Source organism: Vombatus ursinus, unplaced genomic scaffold, assembly GCF_900497805.2.
Source record: "Vombatus ursinus unplaced genomic scaffold, bare-nosed wombat genome assembly UNPS02014818.1, whole genome shotgun sequence".
NCBI lineage: Eukaryota > Metazoa > Chordata > Mammalia > Diprotodontia > Vombatidae > Vombatus > Vombatus ursinus.
This window is the reverse complement of record NW_020954596.1, coordinates 2,511,500-2,534,389: the sequence shown is the minus strand read 5'-3', so window position 1 is coordinate 2,534,389 and position 22,890 is coordinate 2,511,500. Positions and strand designations below refer to the sequence as shown.

At 41.8% G+C, this 22,890-nt stretch overlaps 1 protein-coding gene across 3 annotated transcripts in view; it reads right to left on the bottom strand.

Moving 5' to 3' along the window:
• The window catches only part of CUNH20orf194 (chromosome unknown C20orf194 homolog), a 170,525-nt gene that overhangs the window by 66,439 nt on the left and 81,196 nt on the right, over positions 1–22,890 (bottom strand). For all 3 annotated transcript variants that reach the window (XM_027836287.1, XM_027836288.1, XM_027836289.1), the window contains 7 exons: positions 22,353–22,429; positions 19,806–19,850; positions 19,308–19,353; positions 14,182–14,293; positions 13,635–13,705; positions 9,552–9,602; positions 8,033–8,120 (listed from right to left, as the gene is read on the bottom strand). In XM_027836287.1, the coding sequence (XP_027692088.1) occupies positions 8,033–8,120; positions 9,552–9,602; positions 13,635–13,705; positions 14,182–14,293; positions 19,308–19,353; positions 19,806–19,850; positions 22,353–22,429 (490 nt within the window). The remainder of the gene's footprint in view (positions 1–8,032; positions 8,121–9,551; positions 9,603–13,634; positions 13,706–14,181; positions 14,294–19,307; positions 19,354–19,805; positions 19,851–22,352; positions 22,430–22,890) is intronic.

Sequence of the window (22,890 nt, the reverse complement as noted above, 5' to 3'; positions counted from 1 at the left end):
GAAGTGAGCCCAAGCCCAGGTGACTGGGCCAAGTGAGAGAACAAGGAGGAGAGGGAAAAGAAATTAGCTTAGCTCTGTAGATACTCAGAGATCCAAGAGAATGAGTCTTGGGGCTTGCCTGTCTGAACCTGGCCAGAACTGGGGAAATGATAGATCCAAAGTTTCCTCAGAGGTCAGGGGATCTAGAGTTAGTTTTTCAGCATGGGACACAGGTGATAATTAGGGGAATGGTGTGTTTAGAATTTGCTGGTTATCTTCTTATTTAGGCTAACTTGGAAAAGGTAGCATTTTGAGGGCTACTGAAATGCCAGAAGAGAAGGTCCAGCAAGTAACAGCAGTGGCATTTTCAGGAACTGGGAGAAGGGTTAGAAGCAGAGCTCCAGTAGGAAAACTCAAGATCCCCATCATCCATAGGGTCATAGGGTCATGCCAGCAAGGCTTTCAAGGCCCAAATGACATATGACAATGAGGAAAAACAAGCTTTGGAAGAAATACCATGAAGATGTTAGATGGTTTAATAACAAGTTGTAAGTGATGGAGATTCACATTTTCATATATACACAGTCGTCTTCTATTCTTTGTTTATGGAAATGTTCACATTTGTTAATGTTTATAAATTTCATGATAATAAAAATAATTTTGAAAACTACCAAGTGATTGATGAAAACTTCAATGCATCTTGGGCTCAGGTATTTACCCACCCCCCACCGAGGTATCCCTGAAAACAATGAGGACATCTTACTACTATTCCTTACACTCAAGATCTATTTGCTTATACCTTAATTTTAAAGTAGATGGATGAATCTTTCTAATTTCCTCAAACTCCTCCAAACACTAAGCTGGAACCAGTTCCTGGACCATTTGGAGGACCACATGAAGGAATAAGAGATCTAGCATTTGCAGATTTTGCTGAACCTGAAGAAGCTGTCAAAGAAACAATGGACCCACTTTACTAGATACCTTTTAAGTATTCCCTATATCCTTTCTCATTTTAGCAGTTACTCAATATTCCACTGCCAGACTGATAGGAAAATTATAAATTCTAGGATCTCCAAATCTGAAAACCTCAGAACCACATGATAATATTAAGGTAATAGAACCATAGACGTAGAGCAGAAAGGGAATTTAGAGGTAATCTAATCCAATCACCTCATTTTACAGGCGAGGAAACTGAAGCCAGGACGTTAAGTTGCTGGTCCATATCACCTAAGTTGTGTCGAAGGTGGGATTTGAACTTGGGTTCTTGGACTCGGCTTTTTTCACTCCACTACAGTCCAGACCTGCCTGGAAATCCTCCACATTTCCCAGGAGACAGGGCCATAAGCAGCTGCCTATTTCCTACCTTCAGCATCTCCTCAGAAGTCACAACAGTTCAGAGGGAGGAGTTTCGACTCTAATGGCAAATTTAGCCCCATACTTTTGTTTTAATCACAGAACCAGGGGAGACCAAGGCAAAGAGAACCCTTCACACAGGACTGAGCTCAAAGAAAGAGCAATAACCTCAGCCAGGCTCTGGTGGCAAATACCATTATCTTTATTGTACAAGTGGAATGCTTACTAAGAAGACTCAGTTTATCAATGAGAACAACCAGTCTCCCTGACATCTAAATCTACTAGAAGCAATAGACATTTTGATCCTTGTTGTTTTGCTAGATACATGAGGCAGCAAGGTGCCACAGTGTATAGAGCACTGGGCCTGGAATCAGGAAGACCTCAATTCAAATTCAGTCTCAGATACTTACTAGCTATGTGACCCTAGCCAAGTCACTTAACCGCTGTCTGCCTCAGTTTCCTCAACTGTAAAAGGGGGATAATAATAGCATCGACCTCCCAGGAGTTGTTGTGAGGATTAAATGAGGGAACATAGTAAGTGCTATATAAATGTTAGCTGTTATGATCTTCAGATTGTAGTCTGAAGAGGAATCGTTTGTATCAGAGTTCAAAAAGACAGACTGGAAGAGGTCAACCTAGACCTGAAGCAGACATCTCCTCTACAAAATTCTGACAAAATGACCTTTAGAAATGGGGAACTACCTACCAATTAAAGTAGTCTATTTTTGGACTGCTGTGATTAATGGATCCTCCCTCACTTGGAACTTAATGTCAGAGACAGTGTGGTCAAGAAAAGAGAGTCACAAAGACCAGAGTTTAACTTTTGCTTCTAACCCTTAGTAGCTGTGCGACCGTGGACAAAGTAAACTGCTTGACCTCTCTCTGTATGTCAGGCAATTCTCTAAGAATTTAATGTAATCTGTGTCGATGGAGGGAGTTTTCACAGACAAACTGTAGTTCCTTGACCTACTGACATATCAGAGTGAAATTATCTCTCTCCCCATCTTTTGTGTGCAGGGGTCCTGAATCTGCCTTTTGGGCCCCATCACTACAAATCTAGTTCTCCTTCTCCATGACAATCTTTCAGCTATGAGAAAACAGTTATCTTCATTTATACGACAAACTCTTATTACATATGTACCCTTTAAGCTTTGGCTTCTCCAGGATAAACATCCCAAGTTCCTTCTACTCATCTCTGCATGGCCTGGTTGGTTTCAAGCCTCCCCATCATGGCAGCTGCCTTCCTCCAAGGGTGCTCCAGCTTGTCAACAGTTTCCTAAAATGTGGCACTTAGACCTGAATCCAACTCTTTCAATGTGCTCTGACAAGGCAGAAACAACTTAACTTGTACCTTCCTCATCCTAGGGACTATCCTTCTATCACAATGCGGCTGCTGCAGGGGAGTGTAGAAAACACCATTCTCTTTAAATCACAAGACCTGAGTTCAAACCCTTGCCTTCCTCCTAATAGCTTAGTGATCTTAGAGAAGTCATATAACCTCTCTGAGTATCAGTTTCCCAATCTGTAAAGTGAGACCCATGATTTGTTGTTATTGTTGTTCAATTATTTCAGTTATGTCCTACTCTTAATGACCCCATTTGGGGTTTTCTTGCTAAAGAGGTTGGAATGGTTTGCCATTTCCTTCTCCAGATCATTTTAGAGATAAGGAAATGGAGGCAGAGTTAAGTGACTTGCCCAGGGTCACCCAGTTAGCGTCTAAGGCCAGATTTGAACTCAGGAATTTGAGTCTTCCTCACTACAGACCTGGCGCTATCCATACACCTAAATCACTCACGGGTCTGTGATGAGGATCAAATGATCTCTAAAACCCCCTTTAGCTCAAAATCTATGATCCAAAATGAAATAATGTATATGAAGTAGAATATGCCAATTAACACATATTTGAGCTTGAAGTCAAACAAAATCCCCAGTCTTTTTTCTCCTATATAAATTGTTGTGTAGCCACATTTCCCCCATCCACACCTGGGTAAATTTTTGAATCTAATTGTTGGACTCCACATTTTTACAATCCATTCCTACTAACCACCATCTAACTATTTAGATTTGGCCACAATAGCAAGATTGAATATCTTTTTGGATTCCAGTTTGGTCATTCGACTTATCATCTCTCTCCCCCATGTCTTTGTCTCATCTACAATTTGATAAGCATGACACCTATGCTTTCATTCAATGCACACCTGCGGGGCTTTTTGGTGATCATGGTTCTGTCACAGCAAAAGTGATTCCAAGCACACAAAAGTAGATAAGTACATTTAATACAAGGGGAATCCCAAATGATGGGTACATGCTCTACAGCACTCAAATTCACAGGAATGGATTGATGAGTAAGAGGACTTGAAGCTTTAAGGACAGGACATGGGATCTCAGCCCCATATCTGACTCACTGACCTTGTGCATGCTTAATGAAAACATGAACCCTTACACGGTCAGTATTTCCTTTTTGCAGACTCTAGTGAGTGTCTGTAGGCTCCCCAAGAGCAGGGCCCAGGGCCATGTGGCTCTCACTATACTGCATCCAGCACAAATATTTCCTAATGACCTAGTTGGGATGAGAAATGATGAGATATCCAGGAACAGCCCACACGTCTTACAAGGTAAGAATTGAACAGGAGATAAACAGAGACTGAGGCAGATGGACATCTGAGAATCTACATGTATGAGCACACATCTAAGAACCAGTAAGCCAGATAGCCAAGACCAGTGATTTCCTCAAAGCAGAGCCTGCACAGGACTCTTGGTCAGGGACTGCTTGGTAACTCATTTCCAGAGCCAGGCTGCTGACTCAGGGTCAGGGAATAATCCTGTTTTTGGGTAGAGCTTGTCCAGAGCTCTTCTGTCATTCCTGGTCCTGAGAATCTCCAATCTTGCCCTTCACAATCCTTGTCTTCCTTCTAGGTAAAGACTGAAGCCTTCCTTAACTCCTTCTCTACCAGTTCTTAGGACTGTCTCCCTCCTCAATTTACCCTGAATTATGTTTCTATGTGTACTGTCCCTCAGTAGAACATTGTTCACTGAGGGCATTTATTTTTGTTTTTATACTCACTCCTATGCTCATAGTAGGCATATAAGAAATAAACGCCTGTTGAACTGAACTGGGAAGGAAGATCCTTTCCTTACTGTTGGACACCCAGGGGTCAAAGGGGGAAGGAGCTGGCCTCTCTCTCCTACTAGCTTCCTGGTAGGAGACCAATGGAAGGGAGGGAGAGGAACTGCCAGAACAGTGTGGCTCCAAGAGCCAACAAAGAAGCTGGTTTTTCCTCCCTCTTACAATTACTCAGTAGATGCAAATGATAACAACAGATGCTATTTGTATAGAGCTTTAGGTTTACAAAGTGCTTTATCGACACAACCTCATTTAATAGAGAGCCTTCATCAGCGCAACTTATGGGAAGAGGCCATAGGAAAGTGTGCTGTGCACCCAAGGGAGCTTACACTACAAGGAATAGAACATTTGGGAAATCTGGGTAATGGTGTAGCTGGAGAAGTTCCTCTCAAAGTTTCTTAGTCACCTTCCTGCTAGAGCATTACATATGGGTACAGAGAGCTGATGAGCACAGCCTATGTTCTGCCTCCATAGGGAAGTCCCCTTTTCTCCCCTTGTGCCTAAAAGAATCAGTGCATGAAAGTGGAGGACTGAAAGAGGGAGGGGGCAAACAGGCTCCCCAGAGTAACCAAGGCCGCCATACTGACAAGATCCCCCTTCTGCGACTTATCACCTGGCAAGTCACTCCATCACCATGTGCCTCAGTTTCTCCAGCTATAAAAAGAGAGGAGTAGAGTGGAAATGCTGAATTCCCAATGACTCAAATTAGCCAAAACAGTGGATTTTCCTGTTGATTAGGGTCAGAGTTATACCCCCTCTGCCAAAAGATGAGAGCAAACTTGTTTCCTGAGTACCTCTGCAGAAGGACCTACGTCAGGTGCAGCAAGAGAGAGGTCTACAAAAGACAGTCCCCAATGGGTACAATATATTGCATATATCACTAGCTATAGTTGCTGCATTGTTTTTTTTAAACAAATAAAGTGCTTTACTAACTTTAAAGCAATATAGAAATGCTATATATTAACTATATCATTAGTCTGATTTTACAGATGAGGAAGTTGATACTCAGAGAGATTAAATGACTTATCCAAATCATTCATACCATCTTTTCAAGCTGTATGTAGTAATGAACAGACTATCAGCTCCATTAAAATCCATAACATAATCTGTATAGTATTTCAATTCAATTCAATAATAATTTACTGAGCACCTATTACATGCAAGGTGATATGAGAATACAGAGACAAACACGCATTTGGTTTTAATGAGCTGTTTTCCTTGAGGTTTCTCGGTTGGGTTAGGGATAGGGATTTATTCAGAAATGACTATGAGGTAAAAAGAAAAGGCATCAAGAAAACATTAATAAAAAAATCAATCAAATCAAACAGTTGCACAGTGCCTTCCCTAAGGTGCTTAGAACCTAGTAGAGGAGATGATATGTACATAAATTAATAAAATACTAAATATCACATAATAAATTAGAGAGGTACAAACTAAGTGCTTTGAGAATTCAGAGGAACAATAAGATCGCTGCTGGCTGGGAGCCATAAAGGAAAGTTTCATAGAAGAGGTGACATTTAAGCTGAGCCTTGAGAGTTGGAGAGATTTCAAAAGATAGAGATAAGGAAAAGCGTGAGCAAATGCATAGGGGTAATGGTAAAAACAACTAACATTTACATAGCCCCTACTACGTGCTGAGCACTGTGCTAAGTGCTTTACAATTGTTATCTGGTTCGATTCTCACAACAATCCTGGAAAGGTGGTTCTATTATTATCCTCATTCTACAGATGAGGAAACTGAGGCAGACAGAGGTTCAGTGGTCACCCAGCTAGGAAGTGTTTAAGGCTACAGTGGAAGTGGGGTCCTCCTGTCTCCAGGCCCGTGCTCCATCCATTGCAACCCCAATGTGTTTGAAGAACAATTCAGTATGATTGAAGTATATAAAGTTCATGGGTGTGAGGTGAGAGGGCAAGAGAAGTAAATCACCACCAGACTGTGATGGGGAACTGTGGTGCTTGGCATCTTCTGATGTCTCATGGGCACAAGCAGGGCCTGGGGGTTTGGGGGCAGGGGGAGCAGTCTGTCTCAGGTGGGGAGCCCAACATGGTGAGGAGACATTAACGGTCAGGCCCCCCTGACCCTCTAAAGCTCAGCTATCTGCTGGCAGGGAGGGAGTGTTCTTCTCTGATGGCAGCAGGCTTGCCTCCCACCACAACCCTTATGCAGTGTGGAGGAAGCTTCGGTTGAGGTCCTCTCTTCTCAACTAGGGCATCCACTTGTCTCGTGTGATGAGGGCAGTACCTCAGGGAGGGCTAGTTAGTACTATGACAATATGTTCATGGCACACTGATCTGTCTCAGAGCTCTGGCTGCCCTCTGTGCTGAGGCTGGTGGCCTCCAAATCTTCCCTGAGATGGCCAGTGGCCCCAACCCACACATGGGGAACCAGGGAGGCCTGGGAAATCTGAACAAGACAGAAAACCAACTTCTTAGAAATGTAAAATAGAAGGTCCTGGACGGCCCTGGTCATCTACCCTCAGGCCTGCACAGGGACTGCAGAATGGACCAAATCTTGTTGGAGAATGTAAAATGACACAGGAGCAGCTATTTTTCTAACATGGCTCTTTGCTAACGAGGCGCACACTTTCCCTTGGCAAACCTCCTTCCTAAATATTATAATTGGCTCTGCCATGCAATTGCACAACAGCATCTGTGTTATGCCTATTACCTACTATTTATAAACTGTCATTACATTCGAAGGCTGTATCCTGGGTAAACCCCAGGAGCCTGGCTTGGATCCTGCCTTCTAAGGTAGGATAAACTCCATGCTAGGACCAAAAGGTAGCAAGTTCTTTCACAGACAAGGTAGCAAACTCCATTATTGTCAGACTTTTAACAGGCATCTTTAATGAGCAGCTCTTTTCTGACTTTCCTTTTACAGGGAAGAGAAAAGATGAACCAGGTCAGCTAAGAGAGGTCAAAAAGCTTTAATGGAGGACATTTGTTGCCAGACAGAATACTTTCAAAAGGAAGAAAAGAAATTGCTGAAACTGCCCAGAATGGCCCCACTTTTTTAGGAAAAACTGAGAGATTTGGTGAAGAGACTAGATTTTCTCCAAGGGAGGCCATCTCATTTTGGGCCTTGAAAGAAAGGGCAATTTACATAGAATTAAAAAGTAATGTTGAAAAGGTCACTGGATCACGGTAGGGCTCACATTCTGAAGAGGAGGTCAGCGTTGGTCTCTAAGCAGAGTCCACTAAAGTGAGAGAACTTCTTTCCCCTACTTCGTCTACTTTGACAGAGAGCTTTCTGATGACAGGCCCTAGCCACAGAAGGCATTGGTTCTATCCAGATCTATCATTTATTACAGTTTGAACCTAGAAAAGTCACTTACTTTTGAAAGCTACAGCTTCCTTGTTTACACAAGAGGGATTGATAAGCCCTGCCTGCCTCAGAGAGTTGCTGACACAATCAAATCCTATAATGTCTCTGAAAATGCTTTTGGAATGATAAAACCCTACCTATTGGTAAGTTACTAGTCATCGTTTTCATCATACCTGCAAATATCATCTGCAAGAAACGGAGCTCCAAGAGTCAATCAAAGAAGCTCCTCCACTAGAAGAGTCACTGCTTACCTTCCTCTGGCCAGGCCTGTGCATTGCTGGAATAAATATATGCTTTATCTCCTCCTGTCAGGAGAGTACCCAAGAAAGACTCATCCTCCTAAAATTAAAAAAGAAAAGAAATACCACTCAGGAGAATTACAGCTGAAAATTCCACTAATTCACATTTCCCCAGATGACTCCCACCTCTGGCAGGTTGTAAAGTGGCCTCAAGGTCACCTTTCCTCCATTCCTGGGCCAAGCAGCACAACATCCCAATGCTACCCTTACTTGTACTCAGAAGCCACCTAGGATACTACAGGGTGGAAGGATAGAGCAAAGCAGGCCTGCTCTAACTAAAGAGCCACCATCTTCTAGGAAGGCTTATCCCTGTAGGAACTACCAACTGTCAATTAGCATTTTGCTCAAGGACACCTGGAGAGAGATCCTTTGCTTGGAAGGAAGCTGGGGGGGCCCCAATATTCTGCCAACGTACTAAGCTACACTTTAGCATGAGGAACTGTGTAGTATGGTCTTTGAGGGCCTTAGGAACAGAACTGGGAAGATCAGGAGGGGGGGCAGGCCATAACTGACAAGGGTAGAAAGACAGAAGGTAGGGATGGGGAGGGCATGTGGCAGCCATCCAGCAGGGATGTCCTTAGAGGACCTGACTTGAATGGCTCTAAATTTCCCAATGGAATAGCTACTAAAATATGCCCAAGTAATAGAGCAAAGAAGCATTATTTAGATGGGAGCAGGAGGTGCTCTGGAGCTTTGAATGAAAAATATGAACCCTGCAAAATATTCATTCCATACACTAGGGCAAGGGACAGAGGATTAAAAGAAAAGGAAATCAAATCCCCCAAGCCCCCAAAGCCTGTTTCCAACTCCTGCCAAGACAGAAAATGATTCCAGGGGTCACCCACTCAGCACACTCAGCATCAAATGCACTTGGTGCCAGGGCCCTGAGCTTCAAATAAGGTCAGACTGCCCATAGTGGCTGATTGATATTGAAAGGATAATACATGTCATTACTAAAGGGTATCAAACGCAATTTATACCAAATAATGAATATACTCTCACCCCAGACCCAAAAGCCTGGAGATGAATGTATTCCCTTTTCTCCTTTTATATATGAAAAAGGAAGGGAGAAGGCAGCAGGGTTTCCTAGTTGTAAAAACCATGTGTTTTTTGTTGACTTGTAGAACCCTGACGCTGCTTAGCTCCCAGACCCATTAACTGCTTGCCTGGGTCAGTTTTCACTGTGCCCTGTGAGAACAAAAATTTAAAAAGCAGAAAGGATTTCCATTGTTTTCCCACCATTAACGATTATTTCTGGACCTCCCTGGAAGGGGAAAAGGGCATCTGAGCAGCAACTGAAGACAAGCAATCACTTCCCAGTAGCTCTCATTCTGGCTGCATAAGGGAATAATTTAGAAATCTTGCAGATTTAATCATTTATACATTTGGACTGATTATGGGAATTTTCCTTTGACTAGAGCTCACTTGGAGCCCTAAGTGCATTACTATTTAGAATATAAACATTACTTACCTTTACTGTGAGCTGGGCTTTCTCAGACAATTTCACTTCATTATCTTCCACCTGTATCCAAAATAATGCCAACTTTGATATTTAGTATTTCACAACTAAAACTGTGAGGATGTTCACCTGCCTTGAGAACAGAGTTTCTTAACCTGACTTTCAAGAACTTGGTTTACAAATATTTTGATAGTTGTCCGCCAGTATAACCAGTTTCCTCTGCAATCCTATGTACTTTATTTTATGCATTTAAGAATATTTTCTGAGAAAGGGTCTGTAGTTTTCCCCAGACTTCCCAAAGGGGCTATGACATGAAAAAAAGAATCCAAAGAGCCCCTGCATCAGAACAGTGTTTCCTGGAACATTCTAAAGCTCTTCCACTGGGCTCCCTGGAACCCACAATTGGAAATCTGGGGTAACAGTTCTTCAAACTATAACTTTTAAATCAAATGAGGTGCTCAAAAGGGAAATTTTATAAGAGGATGTGTAGTCTTAACAAGAAGAGAAGCACTTAAAAAAATCAAAACATCTTTTGAGGGTCAAGGAGACCCTTACACATATATTTCAGAGTTTCTTCTTCTCATTCAAACCTATAATTCTTTAAACATGCTAATTGTTGTGAATAGTACTACTTGTTGGTCCTACCAGGTTGGGACCATGACACTAGATAAAGAAATTACTCTGGAATGACCTGTTTGACTGCCTGAGGGTCAGGGCAGCCACATTTTCATGAACCTAAGGCACCAGAATTTTGGCCCAACTCCCACGGGAACAGATCTCACATGAAGAATTTTCTTAATGTGTATCTTTGCAGAAACATGACAGACTGCAAATAAATTCACTTTGGGCCTTAGAATCAATAAATTAGTGATCTTAGTCTAAGACAAGGGCTCTTAACCTTTTTGTGTCATGGTTTTCTTTGTCAAATCTGGTGAAAACTAAGGACCCCTTGTCAGAAAATGTTCTTAAATGACTAAAATAAAATACATAAGATTACAAAGGAAACCAATTCTACTGAAATACAGTTATAAAAATATTTTTAAAAAACAAGTTCACATTTCCCAGGGTAAAAATCTCCAGACTTTAAGGACACACAAACAATTCAAATGAGTGCAGAATACAGTTCTAGTACCCTCAAGTTAAAAGGGACCTGGAGAACACGGAGGGGTTCAAGAAGAAAACATTTAGGTAAGCACAAGAAACTAGGGCCATGGAGAAAACATAAAAAAATTGCAATTAGTTAGCACCAAGGAGAGGAAGAGGAGGCCAAAACTGAGAAAGGGATTTATTTAATTTTAAGGTTTAAATTCAAACTCTGCTATGCTGATAATCAATAAAACTGTATTTCTTGAAAAATATCATCTAGTTCAAGCTTTCTTTAAATTTCAGCCCAAATCTTCCTCCATCTGGTTCAAATGAGTGAGGTCAAAGGATCAAGGATTTAGAGCTCTCTGGGACCTTAGTAATCAAATGGAACTCCTAATTTCAACCCTAGGACCACAGAGGTGAAGCATCTCCACCACGGTCAGAGCTAGAACGACTCCCTGCTCCTTGATTCCCCCTTACTTGCCCCTCTACCCCTCCCTCATTGCCCCTATTGATCTCTAACTGTCCCTCGATGCCTCGCCCTTTTAAAGTCTGCAGCCCTTGGATCTTTGGGAAGTGCCTTGGATTGTTCATGCAGGGCTGGAGAGGGGAAGGGATTTGCCTAAGGTCCCCGCAAAATGAAGCATTCCAGCCTAGGCTCAAACCAAGTTGTCTCCTGATCTAAGCCCCATGTTCTGTTTCTGGCTTCATACTTCCTTCACTTGCCATGAGCCTTTCTTGTCATTAGACCTTATGTAACTCTGGGGCTTTGGATCAGCAGTGTATCAAAAGCCCCAGGAAGCAATCTTCTTCCCAGAGAGACATCTATTTGCGCATTCGTCAGAGCCAGACAGAGGATTCCCTACTCCGACATTTCAGAGCAGCCACTCTGTTTCATCACACAAACATGCGTTGTCAGAACTTTGTGTCCATGGTTTGAAAGGGGGGAAGGGTAGGTTAGGTAGCCACAGAATGGCTCTCAGATTCTAAATTCACTCCTGATTCCAGAAGCTGGGGAGAAGTAAAAATCGGAAGTCAAGCAGAACTCATCAAGTGCCTTCTAGTCATGAGCTAAATGATGCATGTCTGTCACCATCTGCATGTGCACCCACCAAGGGAGTCAGGCCATGAATCTGTCATGGTCAGGGAAGTCTGCCCTGTTCATAGCCGGTGCAGCATTTGCAATCAGACAGAGGGGAACTTATATCAAAGGGGGAACCCAACAATAGACATTTACCCTACAATTTTACACATCTGGGACTGGTTCTGGGATGGACCCCCCCTCCCCACTAAATCCTATCCCTACAGTCTTGGCTAAAATCACAGGATGAAACAAGGAGACAAAATTGTGAAATCCTGAAGCCACTAAAATCTCCTACTCCCTGCCCCATGTGTTTCTATGTCAACATAGTAAACATATCCCTGGAGAAAAAGGAGTGACAGAGAAGAGGGAGATGGAGAGATAAAGAGACAGAGAAGGGTAGAAAATATGGCTTGTGGGAACTTTGTGCAGATGTTTTCTATGTTGGGGTGGGAGGTAAAAAGGCATGGTAGAGGTCATATGTACAGAAATGGGAAAGTGTGGATGTCTGCAGGAGTGGATTCTTTGGAGAAGCTGAGCTGCTCCCACCCTGACCTCTCTCCCGTCCAGCAGAACTAGTGATCTCGATAGACAGGTTGTTCAATTTAGCAACTGAGCTCTGCAGGACATTAGGAACTCTCCTTGAAGATCTTTAAAGGGACCATGCATGTGGTTGGAGGCTGAACACTGCCTGAAGACAAGAGAATGACTTCTCAAGATCCTCATTACTTTGAAAACCTCTATAATTCTTTTCCTTATTAGAAATAATAAAATATGAATATATTCACTATAAGAGTTCTTTCATTACAAGAATAAGATCAGATTTAGGAATTCAGATTATAAGGGCCTGAATAGTGGTGATACAGGGTATGTTAAGTTCTAATCACTTAAAACTTCACTAAGATTTTTGAGCTGCCCTGTACAATAACACAAAACACAGGATTTAAGTGTGGCACCATGCTTGAATCAATTTCAAAAACACATATCATTCTTAAAAATCACACTTTCAAATAAAATACCAGCATCTCGAGCTAGGAGGGGCTTTGGGAATCACTTAGTCTAACTCTCTCACTTGAGGAAACTAAGGCTGTGAGAAGTAAGGGATGGACTGAAGGTCCCATCCACAAGAGGCAGAAGGTCATCTGACTTCAAATTCTAGGTTCTTGTTATCATACCACAGCTACTGAGTCTGGAGAAGGTGTGAAGCTCTAAGAAATGCTGCAGTAAATTCATATAAATAAATAGGCCTTCTAGGCATTAGTTTAGAACACTCAGCAAGCCAGGAGAGCTTCCCTCCTTGACTATATCTTTCTTTTGTTGTCCTCTGTCAGCAGATGCTACATGGCACCACAGCTGGAGTGCCAGACACAAAGTCACAAAGATCCGAGTTCAAATCCTGCCTCAGACACTTAGTTACAAGCTGTGTAACTGTGGGCAAGCCATTCTTTACTCACAGGTCAAACAAAGAGATTGTACTAGATGAGCTATGAGGACTCAGTGATCCCAAGGACCCCACAGCAGATGACTCTAGAGCAGGTTGTAAAACAGCAACTGGGAGGGTCCCAAGTAGGCCAAGCCACCAGATGCTGCTGCTCACTGAGTTGCTTCTAGCTTTCACTAAACATTTAGATGCACCACAAATATTCTGATAAGCCTAGCTTGGGGGAAAACAGGCAATAAACACTTTACTAGTCTCCTCCCATTGAAGGGATAAGTCTATCAGTTTCCACAAAATCTCTACTGAGAAAATGCATGACCAAGTTTAACGATTCACCAAGAAGGTGGTTTCCTAAAGTATGACCACTAGAGTAACTAATGAGGACTTGACAATCTGTCACTTGCCAAAAAGAGGAGGTGTCCCTCTGATGCTCTATATAGCATAAACCATATTTCCAATTTATATAATTCTTAATTTAAGTAATACTGACCAGCCAAGAGCAAAATCTTCTGATGGGGGCAGTCAGAATCATGTAGCTGGTTTCTTCGGTAACACTGCCATCTGTGGGGAGACCAAAGAAATCCAAGTCACTCAATACTACATACCCCAGCCTCACCTCCTACCCCATCCTCCCTGGGCTACCCAACATCACAAAGATCACCTCATTCCTCCTCCTCATTCTCAGGAGCACATGGACTTTGGTGTCCTTCAAAAATAAAGTTCCTCCAATCTGGGGGGTTTCCTGCCATGTGATCAGACTGGTTTTTTGTTTTTTTTTTTACCACAAAAGGAAGCAAATGGATTAATGAACAAGACTGGGAGTTAGTCCTTCTTTTTCAAAGAAGATTTTATTAATCCTTTGCCAATATTGATGTCAAGTTCCATCAACATCCCTTTCCTCATTACAGAGTAAAGTTAGATAAAACAAGCCTTCTTACAGAGTAAAGTTAGATAAAACAAGTCTGGAAATGTCTACCTCACACTGTGTACTTGCAGTTCTAGCAATACTTTTCAACAGACTTTTATGAAACACTTACCCTTTTCTTTAACAAGGATCTGAGATGTCAAAAATGATTCTGAGAAGACTATAGACCCCAAGCACTCTTTTCCTCCCGTCAACTCGGGAATGTCATATACACTCATGGAGGCCTGCAATGAATGATAAATCCAACACTGTTGAAGAAATAATCAAAAGTCTTTAAGAAGAGACTAACCCTGTGAGATAAGTAGTGCAAATATTAACCCCATTTTAAAGAGAAGGAAACTGAGGCCAGAGGGGTTAGTTAAGTGAATTACCTATGATCACACAGTTACAAAATTATGGAGAACTGGACTCAAATTCAGGCCTCTTGACTTTTAAGAACAGTGTTTTTCAAATCTTTATTTGAATGAAAATAAATATCAATTGAGGGGATGCCCATCAATTGGGGAATGGCTGAACAAGTTGTGGTATATGAATGTAATGGAATACTACTGTTCTATAAGAAATGATGAGCAGGCGGACTTCAGAAAAACCTGGAAACACTTGTATGGACAGATGCTGAGTGAAGTGAGCAGAACCAGGAGGACATTGTACACAGTAACAGCCAGGTTGCGTGATGACTAACTTTGATAGACTTAGCTATTCTCAGCAATGCAAGGATCTAAGACATTTCCAAAAGTCTCATGATGGAAGATGCTATCCACATCCAGAGAAAGAGCTATGGAGTTTGAATTCAGATGGAAGCATACTATTTGCTCTTTTTCTTTTTCTTCTGTTTTGTTTTGTTTCTTCTTTCTTTGGTTCCTCCTATTGGCTCTAGTTATACTTTACAACATGACTTATGTGAAAATAGGTTTAATAGGAATGTGTATGTAGAGCCTGTATCAGATTGCACACCATCTTGAAGAGGGAAGGGAGGAGGGAGGGGGAGAAAAAAATTAAAACTCAAAAGCTTATGGAAGTGATTGTTGAAAACTAAAAATAAATTAATGATAAAATAAAAAAACAAAAAATTAAAAATTAAAAGTATATAAAAAAGACATTTATAGAAAATTTTTAAAAGCTTATGGAAGTGATTGTTGAAAACTAAAAATAAATTAAAAAAAAGAAAATAAATATCAAAAGTAGGAAAGAAAAAAATCTCATAAACATTTTTTAACATGGCAATTAATATGGTAATTTCCCAACTGTCTATCCATATACTATCCCTATGCTCGCCTATACACTCCAACCTCAGAGATCTTATTTTCAAATGTGTGGCAAACGCTCAGGTCATTATATTATCCCTACCCACTCCAACCTGCACCCACTCCAACCTGCTCCCCCTCCTCATCTCAGTATGTCTGTCTATGGCACCACCACTCTCATAGTGTCCCATGATATCAATGTTGGGGTTGTCTTTGACTCATCCTTTTCCTTCCTTTCTCATATCAAATCAGCTATGAGATTCTATTAATTCCACCTCTGCAATGTCTTTTGCATCTGCTCCCTTTCTTTTTAAACCCTCCTAGCCAAGACATTCATTACCACACACCTGGACTTCTGCAATAGCTTTCCAGCAGGTCTGCCTATATTTCTAGTCTTAGTCACCTGTAATTCACCCTTCATGGAGCTTCTGGATTTATCTTCTTCATATGTAGATCCAGGCAGGTATGTCCCTATTCTGCTCAAGACCCTTCAATGACTCCGTGACAACTAAACAAAGACCAAACTGGCATTCAGAGACCTTCACAGTTTGGTGCCACATAACTTTTTCAGTCTTAGCTCCCATTCATGTGTACCATGTTCCTGCCAAACTGCTCATACTGACTCCTATACCTGGGAAATCCTCTTTTTTTAATCTCCATTTTTAAGAATCCTACCCATCCTTTAAAGCCTAGTTTGCATGTCACCTCAATGAAATCTTTTCCCTGATCTTCTCGGGCAATAATGATCCCTCTGCCCTCCTCAAATTTGGTAGAGAACTCAGCCTATATGAATGTATGTAAGTGTATGGCCTATAAGTGTATGGTGTTTTGTAAGACAATAATTTGCATATGTGTTATGGTTAGACTGTGACAGAAAGACAACGGTAAGCAGTTTACCCAGATTTTGCATCTCCCTTCTCATCCAGCAATAGTGCTTGACACATAATATGCTCAGAAAATATTTGCTCAGGTTAAGCTAGAAAGCCTTGGGAGGCTTAAAATAAAATCAGGGCAACCCAGAGACAATCAGTTCCCCAACGTCTAGAAAGAAAGAGCTAATTTATTAGCTGAAAACCAAAGGAGATGAATAGAACAATGTGGTGGAGAAATCTGGCAGGAGAAGAAAGGCAAAATAACTTGTGACTGAGCCCTGTGTGGACATGGAAATCTGATAATGAGGAATGACATAATTGGCCAGTACCTCTCCCTCAACTACCACACCCTTCCTCTCAAAAGAAAACCAACCCAGAAATGGGCTTCAAAAAAAAACAAAAACAAAACACCTCACAAGGAATGGCAATTTCCAGTCTGGTTAGTCATGAAGCTAATGGAGGTTACAGTTAAGTATGGATCGTAAAATCCCTGACTGTCCTCCAAGGGGCCTTCCAGTCTGAAGAAGGAAGGGGAGTGATGGCCAAAGGAACCACTCATTTCTTTTAGGCTATGCTTTTCTTCAACAGAGTGTAGACTGGCTGAAAGCAAGAAACAATGGTCAATTCTTTCTTTAGCTTCTTACTGCAATGTACAACAGCTTGATAAGCAGATGTATATATTCTGATTAAATCTTTGGTTAAGGACTGAAAGCTTCAAGGCGATGAGGTTTATCTGCACTTCAGTTGTTGTTTTTTTGGGTTTTTTTGGCTAAGCAACGGGGTTATGTGACTTGCCCAGGGTCACACAGCTAGTAAGTGTCAAGTGTCTGAGGCCATATTTGAACTCAGGTCCTCCTGACTCCAGGGCTAGCGCTCTATTCATCGCGCCACCGAGCTTCCCCCTGCAATTTGTTTTAAAGAACTGAAAGTTATTTGACAAAGCCCACATAACCAATGGGTTGTATGTTCCACAAGGATACTGTTGATAGCAATAAAAACTGCCACCCTCCTGTATTCCACATGAGTAGGCCCAACCCACAGAACCTCAGAGTTCAAAGGGACTGCAAAGGCTATCTAATCCAACTCACACATGACCATCAATTTTCTCTTCAACATTCCTAACCTGTGATCATCCAATCTTCAAGACCTCTGGTGAGGGCGAACCCACAACGTCCCCAAGCAATCCATTCCCCTTGGAGAACTCTGGCCGTTAAGAAGTCTTTCCTGACGTCTCGTTATAAATCTGTCTCTCTGCAACTTCCTCCCCTCCACACACTCACGTCCCATAAGCTTGGAGCCATTCACTATCCTGGTCCTTCTCCTTGCCAATGTCTTCCCTAAACTGTGACAACCAGAACTGAACACAATATTCTAGATGAGGTCTGAACAAGATAGGGGATAATGTGACTATCACCTCCTTAATTGCTTGTCAGACTGATTGTTTCTGTTCAGTTTGTAGTCCTCTATAATCCCCACATCTTTTTCAGATGAACTCTTATTAAGCTATCTAGGAAGCTCAATCAAAAGAGATCAGCGAGGGCTAAAGTAGTCAGGGAAGGCTTCCTGGAGGAGGTGGTATTCCTTGAGCTGGGCCAGAAAGCATGGCTTGAAATGAGAAAAAGGGAAGGTGGCAAACAGAACAACACTCCCTTTTTTCCATCTTCTTTTTTTATTTGCTACTACTAAGTAGGCAAACTGACTGAGGGGTCTGGGGATTGGGTTATTTAAACCTCTGAGAGCAGGCCATAATCTAGGATGACCCAGTCTTTCAATTATGAGAACAAAGAAAATAAGATTGAGGTGGTTTCAAAGGACCAGAAAACATCAACAATATAGGACTCAATAACAATATAGGATATATTACTGATATCAAACCTGTAAGCATTAGCTGCACTTTCTTAGACCCTTTAGCTTATATAAGCATGTGGCCTTTTAAAAAAACACACACACACACACTACAGATGTGCCATCTGCCAATCCACTGAAGGGACCAGATATTCAGCCTAGAGAAGACAAAGTTTGGATGGGCACGCTAGCTCTCTTCAGATAGCCAAAGAACCAGGATTAGACTTGTTCTTCTCAGTCTCTGAGGACAGAACTAGAAAGCATAGGAAGAAGTTGCAGAAAGGAAGATTTTGGCTCAACTTAAGAAAATTCTTCTTAATAATTATAGTTGTCCCAAAGTGAAATGAGCTGTGTTCATAATGGGCTCCCCATCACTTCTCAGCAGAGGCCAGATGGGCACATGTTATAGGAGGTCATTCCTACTTAGACTGAATGAAATGACCTCCAAGACACCTTCCTACTCAGATTCTGTGCAGTGCTTTGACTTGTTTTTTTCCATTGGTAGGGATGGCTTTGCACTGAATCATCTATACTTACTCACTTGTTTCTCTTTGTATACAAGGGCACAGATTCGGACAACAGTCAACTACAGTTAGAGTTCATTCTTCGGTCATGAAACAGTCGATTTAACTTAGCCCACAAACCCTTTACTTTGGCCCAGTAAGCACCATGTTCTGAAACACTGAGTTAACCATCCCTAGCCATAGGTATGATAGTTTTAAGAACATGCCACAGGCTCCCAAACCTCATAAGGAGAAACCCTGAATATTGATTATCTGGAAGGGGGACTTAATCTCAATGATTCTTCCAGGAGAGGAGAGCCTGCCTCAATTTTTCCTATTTCATGAATTTGCCTCACCTCGCACAACCATCTTAATGTGTCTGAGCATCCCACTACTGATGATTCATCATAATTCTCACAAAAGAAAAACTAGCAAAGAGATCACATTTCTAAGAAGACCCTGAGACTAAAATTCCTGGATATATAAATCACCATAAGGTTTTCAGCCCTAAATCTCTAAGTAGCCTCCAAGTCTAGCTGCCTGAACAAAGTAACGAACACATCATGCATTTAGGGCCAACTAAGGCACCTTCCCTCTTTTAAAATCACTTTTCTGCATCCCCTGAAAGTCTAAAGACCCTATAATCCATGGAATGTGACCCCACTGTCTGGCATGGGGTTTTTTCTACAATAAATCCTAGGACCCCATTAAGAAATTACAGATGCCTGCCTGGAGACCCCTCTAGGGTGGCCACTCTTTATAAGTGCTGCTTACCGTTTTAACAGAGTATAAGCTGTCTTCATTGTCCAGAGGTACAATTCTGGAGAAGGGGAAAAAAGAAAAAGAAACACAAAAGTGGTTAATTTTATGCTGAAATTCAAAACACACTCACTGGTCTCTCAAATCAGCCACTTCAGCATGGAAGTATGATTTCTCCCAGGGTGTCTCTTAAATAACTTGGCCACTAGCAGCAAGTAGGCAGAATTTTAATCTAGACCATGTAGAGAAAATTAACATTTTTCCAATTTTAGAGGGAAAGAAACCCTCAGTAGAAAGGATATGTTAATTAAACATTGCCCTTTTTGAAACCAAACACCAGCTGAGGCAACTCCTGAGGAAAGAGATGCACAAGACCAAGTCCCTTCAAAAAGCTGCTCTTCAGCTATGGAAAGGCTGCGGACCAGGACTGGCCAGCTGTTGACCACATTTTCCTCTATTTTAAAGTAGCTTCTTCTCTCTTTTTCCCTCCCCAAGGCAAAAAGAGATACTCACCTTCCCTGATTGTTCACAGCATGGATACGAAAAGCCACCTTGTAGCTGTGGACAAAAGTCAAAGGATCAGAACAGTCAGACTGTCATGGGCTAAGATTCCTTTTCAGCCAGCTCTGACCAAAGCAATCCTATCCTGATGAAATGTTGTCCAACCATCTGTTCCCTAACTTGTTTACTCACGAAGTCACTAAACACAGAATTAGTCTCAAGTGGAAGGGAAAGGCTTTCTCCTCTAATCCATGCCCTTCTACGGAATCTCCCAAAAATTCCCTGCTGGCTTTTGTTCAGATGCCATCAATGATGGGGAGCCCACCAAGAGGCCTATGAGTTTCCTACTTTTTCTTATTTAGATGAAGGCCACGAGTGGTCTTTATATTGTGCTTTCTTGTGCACACGGTTACTGCCCCAGTAGAGTGTAAACTCCTTTTGGGAGTCATTCTGACTCTTGCATCCCCAGTGCTTAGCAAAGTGCTTGCACATAGGAGGCCCATTTGTTCAACTGAACTAAGGCACAATTAGGCCTGATACAAGGACAAACTTCCTATCAAGCAGAACTACCCAAAGTAGAACTAGATGCCTCAGGAGGTGGTAAACAAAAGCTGCCAGCATCCTGGCTGGCCATAGGAATGCTATAGAGGGAGGAGGTGGCCTTTCATCTCCCTTCCAATACAGACTATGATTCTGAGACAACAGCCTGAGAGGCCACCATAGTAGACAGGGGTCAACCAAGGGGCCAGAAGGACAAAAATGGAGAGTATCGTATCTCAGTCATTGGCAGATCTCAGGAGGTGAATGATCTCACTATCTCATGGGACAGTTCCTTGTCACAGAATTCCCTATTTGCTAGAGTGGACTTTTCAGGCTGTGCTCACTAGTGGTTCCAGTCTGACAATGAGAACAGAAAAGATTACAATAACTCTAGGATTGTAGAGTTCAGGCGGGCCTTCAAAGTCAACTAGCCAAGATCCTCCCCTTCCTATGTCTCACTCCTTCGACTCTTCTCTTCTCTTTGCATGCCCTCTTATCCCTTTCTTACTTACAGGCTAAAGATGAACAGGTGTATAACCATAAATGTTCCATAATACAAGGTAACATGCTTTGTTGAGTAAATGGTAAGGCCAGGGAACAGAGCACTCTAGGGTATGGAATGTTTTGGGTAACAGAATCAACTCCCAAATCCTCTTGATCTCAACGCTTACAAGGAAAAACCCCTTCTAACGTATAAAAGTTTATTTTCATACTTTGAGAGTATGTTGTGAAATTTTAATCTTTGATGACATGGGAGCACTCTACACATCCATTCTCATGGCACCAGACTTTAGGTGCATCACTCAGTAGGCCTTGGAAGTCTGGCCAGAGTGTGGACTCTTCTCAGGACTATGGCCTAGGGCTTGGATTTTTTTTTGCTTTTTTAAAGAAACATGGCTTCCTGATATTAACTTCTTCACTTGTCATTTGCTTCTTTTTCATCCAGAAAAAAAGAATTCATGAGACATTCTGGCTATTTTCAGTCTGGATTGGGTCTCTGGCCAATCTTACTTAGACTGTATTTAGCGTTTTGAGCTCCCAATGTGTAATGAAACACTATTCAGGAAGTCATGGTTCACAGACCTTGTAGAAACTGAGGCAGAAGGGGGATTCACCCAAACTGAGTGTATGTTGGACCCAGGCTGCCCTGCCTCCCAGAAATGGGACTAAAATGACAAGATGCATTTCTAAAACCCTTTAAGATTTACAAAGTGCTTTTTTTTAAAACCACAACCCTGTGAGGTAGATGGTATATGTATTTTTATTCCTATTTCACAGATGAAAAAAACCAAGGCTCTGAAAAGTTGTGACTTGACCATAGTCACACAGCCACTAAGTGTTTAAGAGAGGATTCCAACTTATTTTTCCTGATGTCAAGTCAAGCACTCTTACCCACTGTTCCAAAAAAATCCCACTGCTTGTAGGTGTATTCACTGAGAAGCCACCACCCTCTCCTAAGCAGACAGTGCCAACCGTTCCACACCCTCACACAGAGGATGAGTAGCTTTTCTCAGGATGTTTGTCTTATCTACATGAAATGCTATTCATGAAACTTGTGAATGGAAAGAAATTGTATAAAGTGAAAAGAGGAGAACCAGGAGAATTTTGACTGCCCACAGCTATATACAATTAAAAGTATGTGTCTGCATAAAAACACAACTCAGAAGGGCTTATAGAGTAACTTACTGATAAGCTGACATATCTATTCTTGTTGCTTTTTCATTGTTAAACCCATTTTTGTTCATTAAACACAATTTAGGAAAACAAAAAACCTGTGCCTGATATTCCTCAAATAACTCCTCCATGCTATAATCTTTCTCTCTCTGATTTGAAACCTAGACCTCAATTTTCCTTCACGCAAATGTGCAGACGCCAACTCTGATAATTACCACAGTACTGCGTTAGGGTTTCCTAAAGAGGACCCTGAATATGGTGCTTGGGAATGAGGGAAAAATAGGACTCTTCATAAAATGGGATCATAATCTCGAATAATCTCTATGAAAGTCAGTGGCTTCATACCATAGAACAGACTTAAACTTCTTCATCTGAAAAGAATCTAGCAGATTCCAAAGTGTCACCTCCGCTGCTTCTCTCGACTGTAAAAGAAACACACATCAGAGGCATTAAATACCATGGCACATCTAGGATGCACCAGACAAGTGGAGGCTACTCCTCCTATAGCTAAAAGAGGCTAAAATTTGGCCCAAGAGGAGATATCTATGACCCCACCCAAACATCTTTGCCACACATTCTTACCCTGACCCATAAACACCTGCCTAAGGAAAATGTAAGTCTACTTTCTTCGGGTTAAAAACTCCTGTTTGGATACAGTGACAATTCAAAAGGGGCGTTTGGGCATCATCCTACAGGAACCACCTCGGTCAGCAAGCAGCAGCTTGGTTAGTATTGACTGGCCCTACGGAAACCCAATGGTAGTGGTTATAAATCAGCTTCAAAGAAAATTACTGAGGTTTTTTTATAGAAAGTTTAAACTAGTTGAAGCCCTGTAGAACTTTTGTCGTTCAGTCATTTTTAGTTGTGTCTGAGTCTTTGTAAT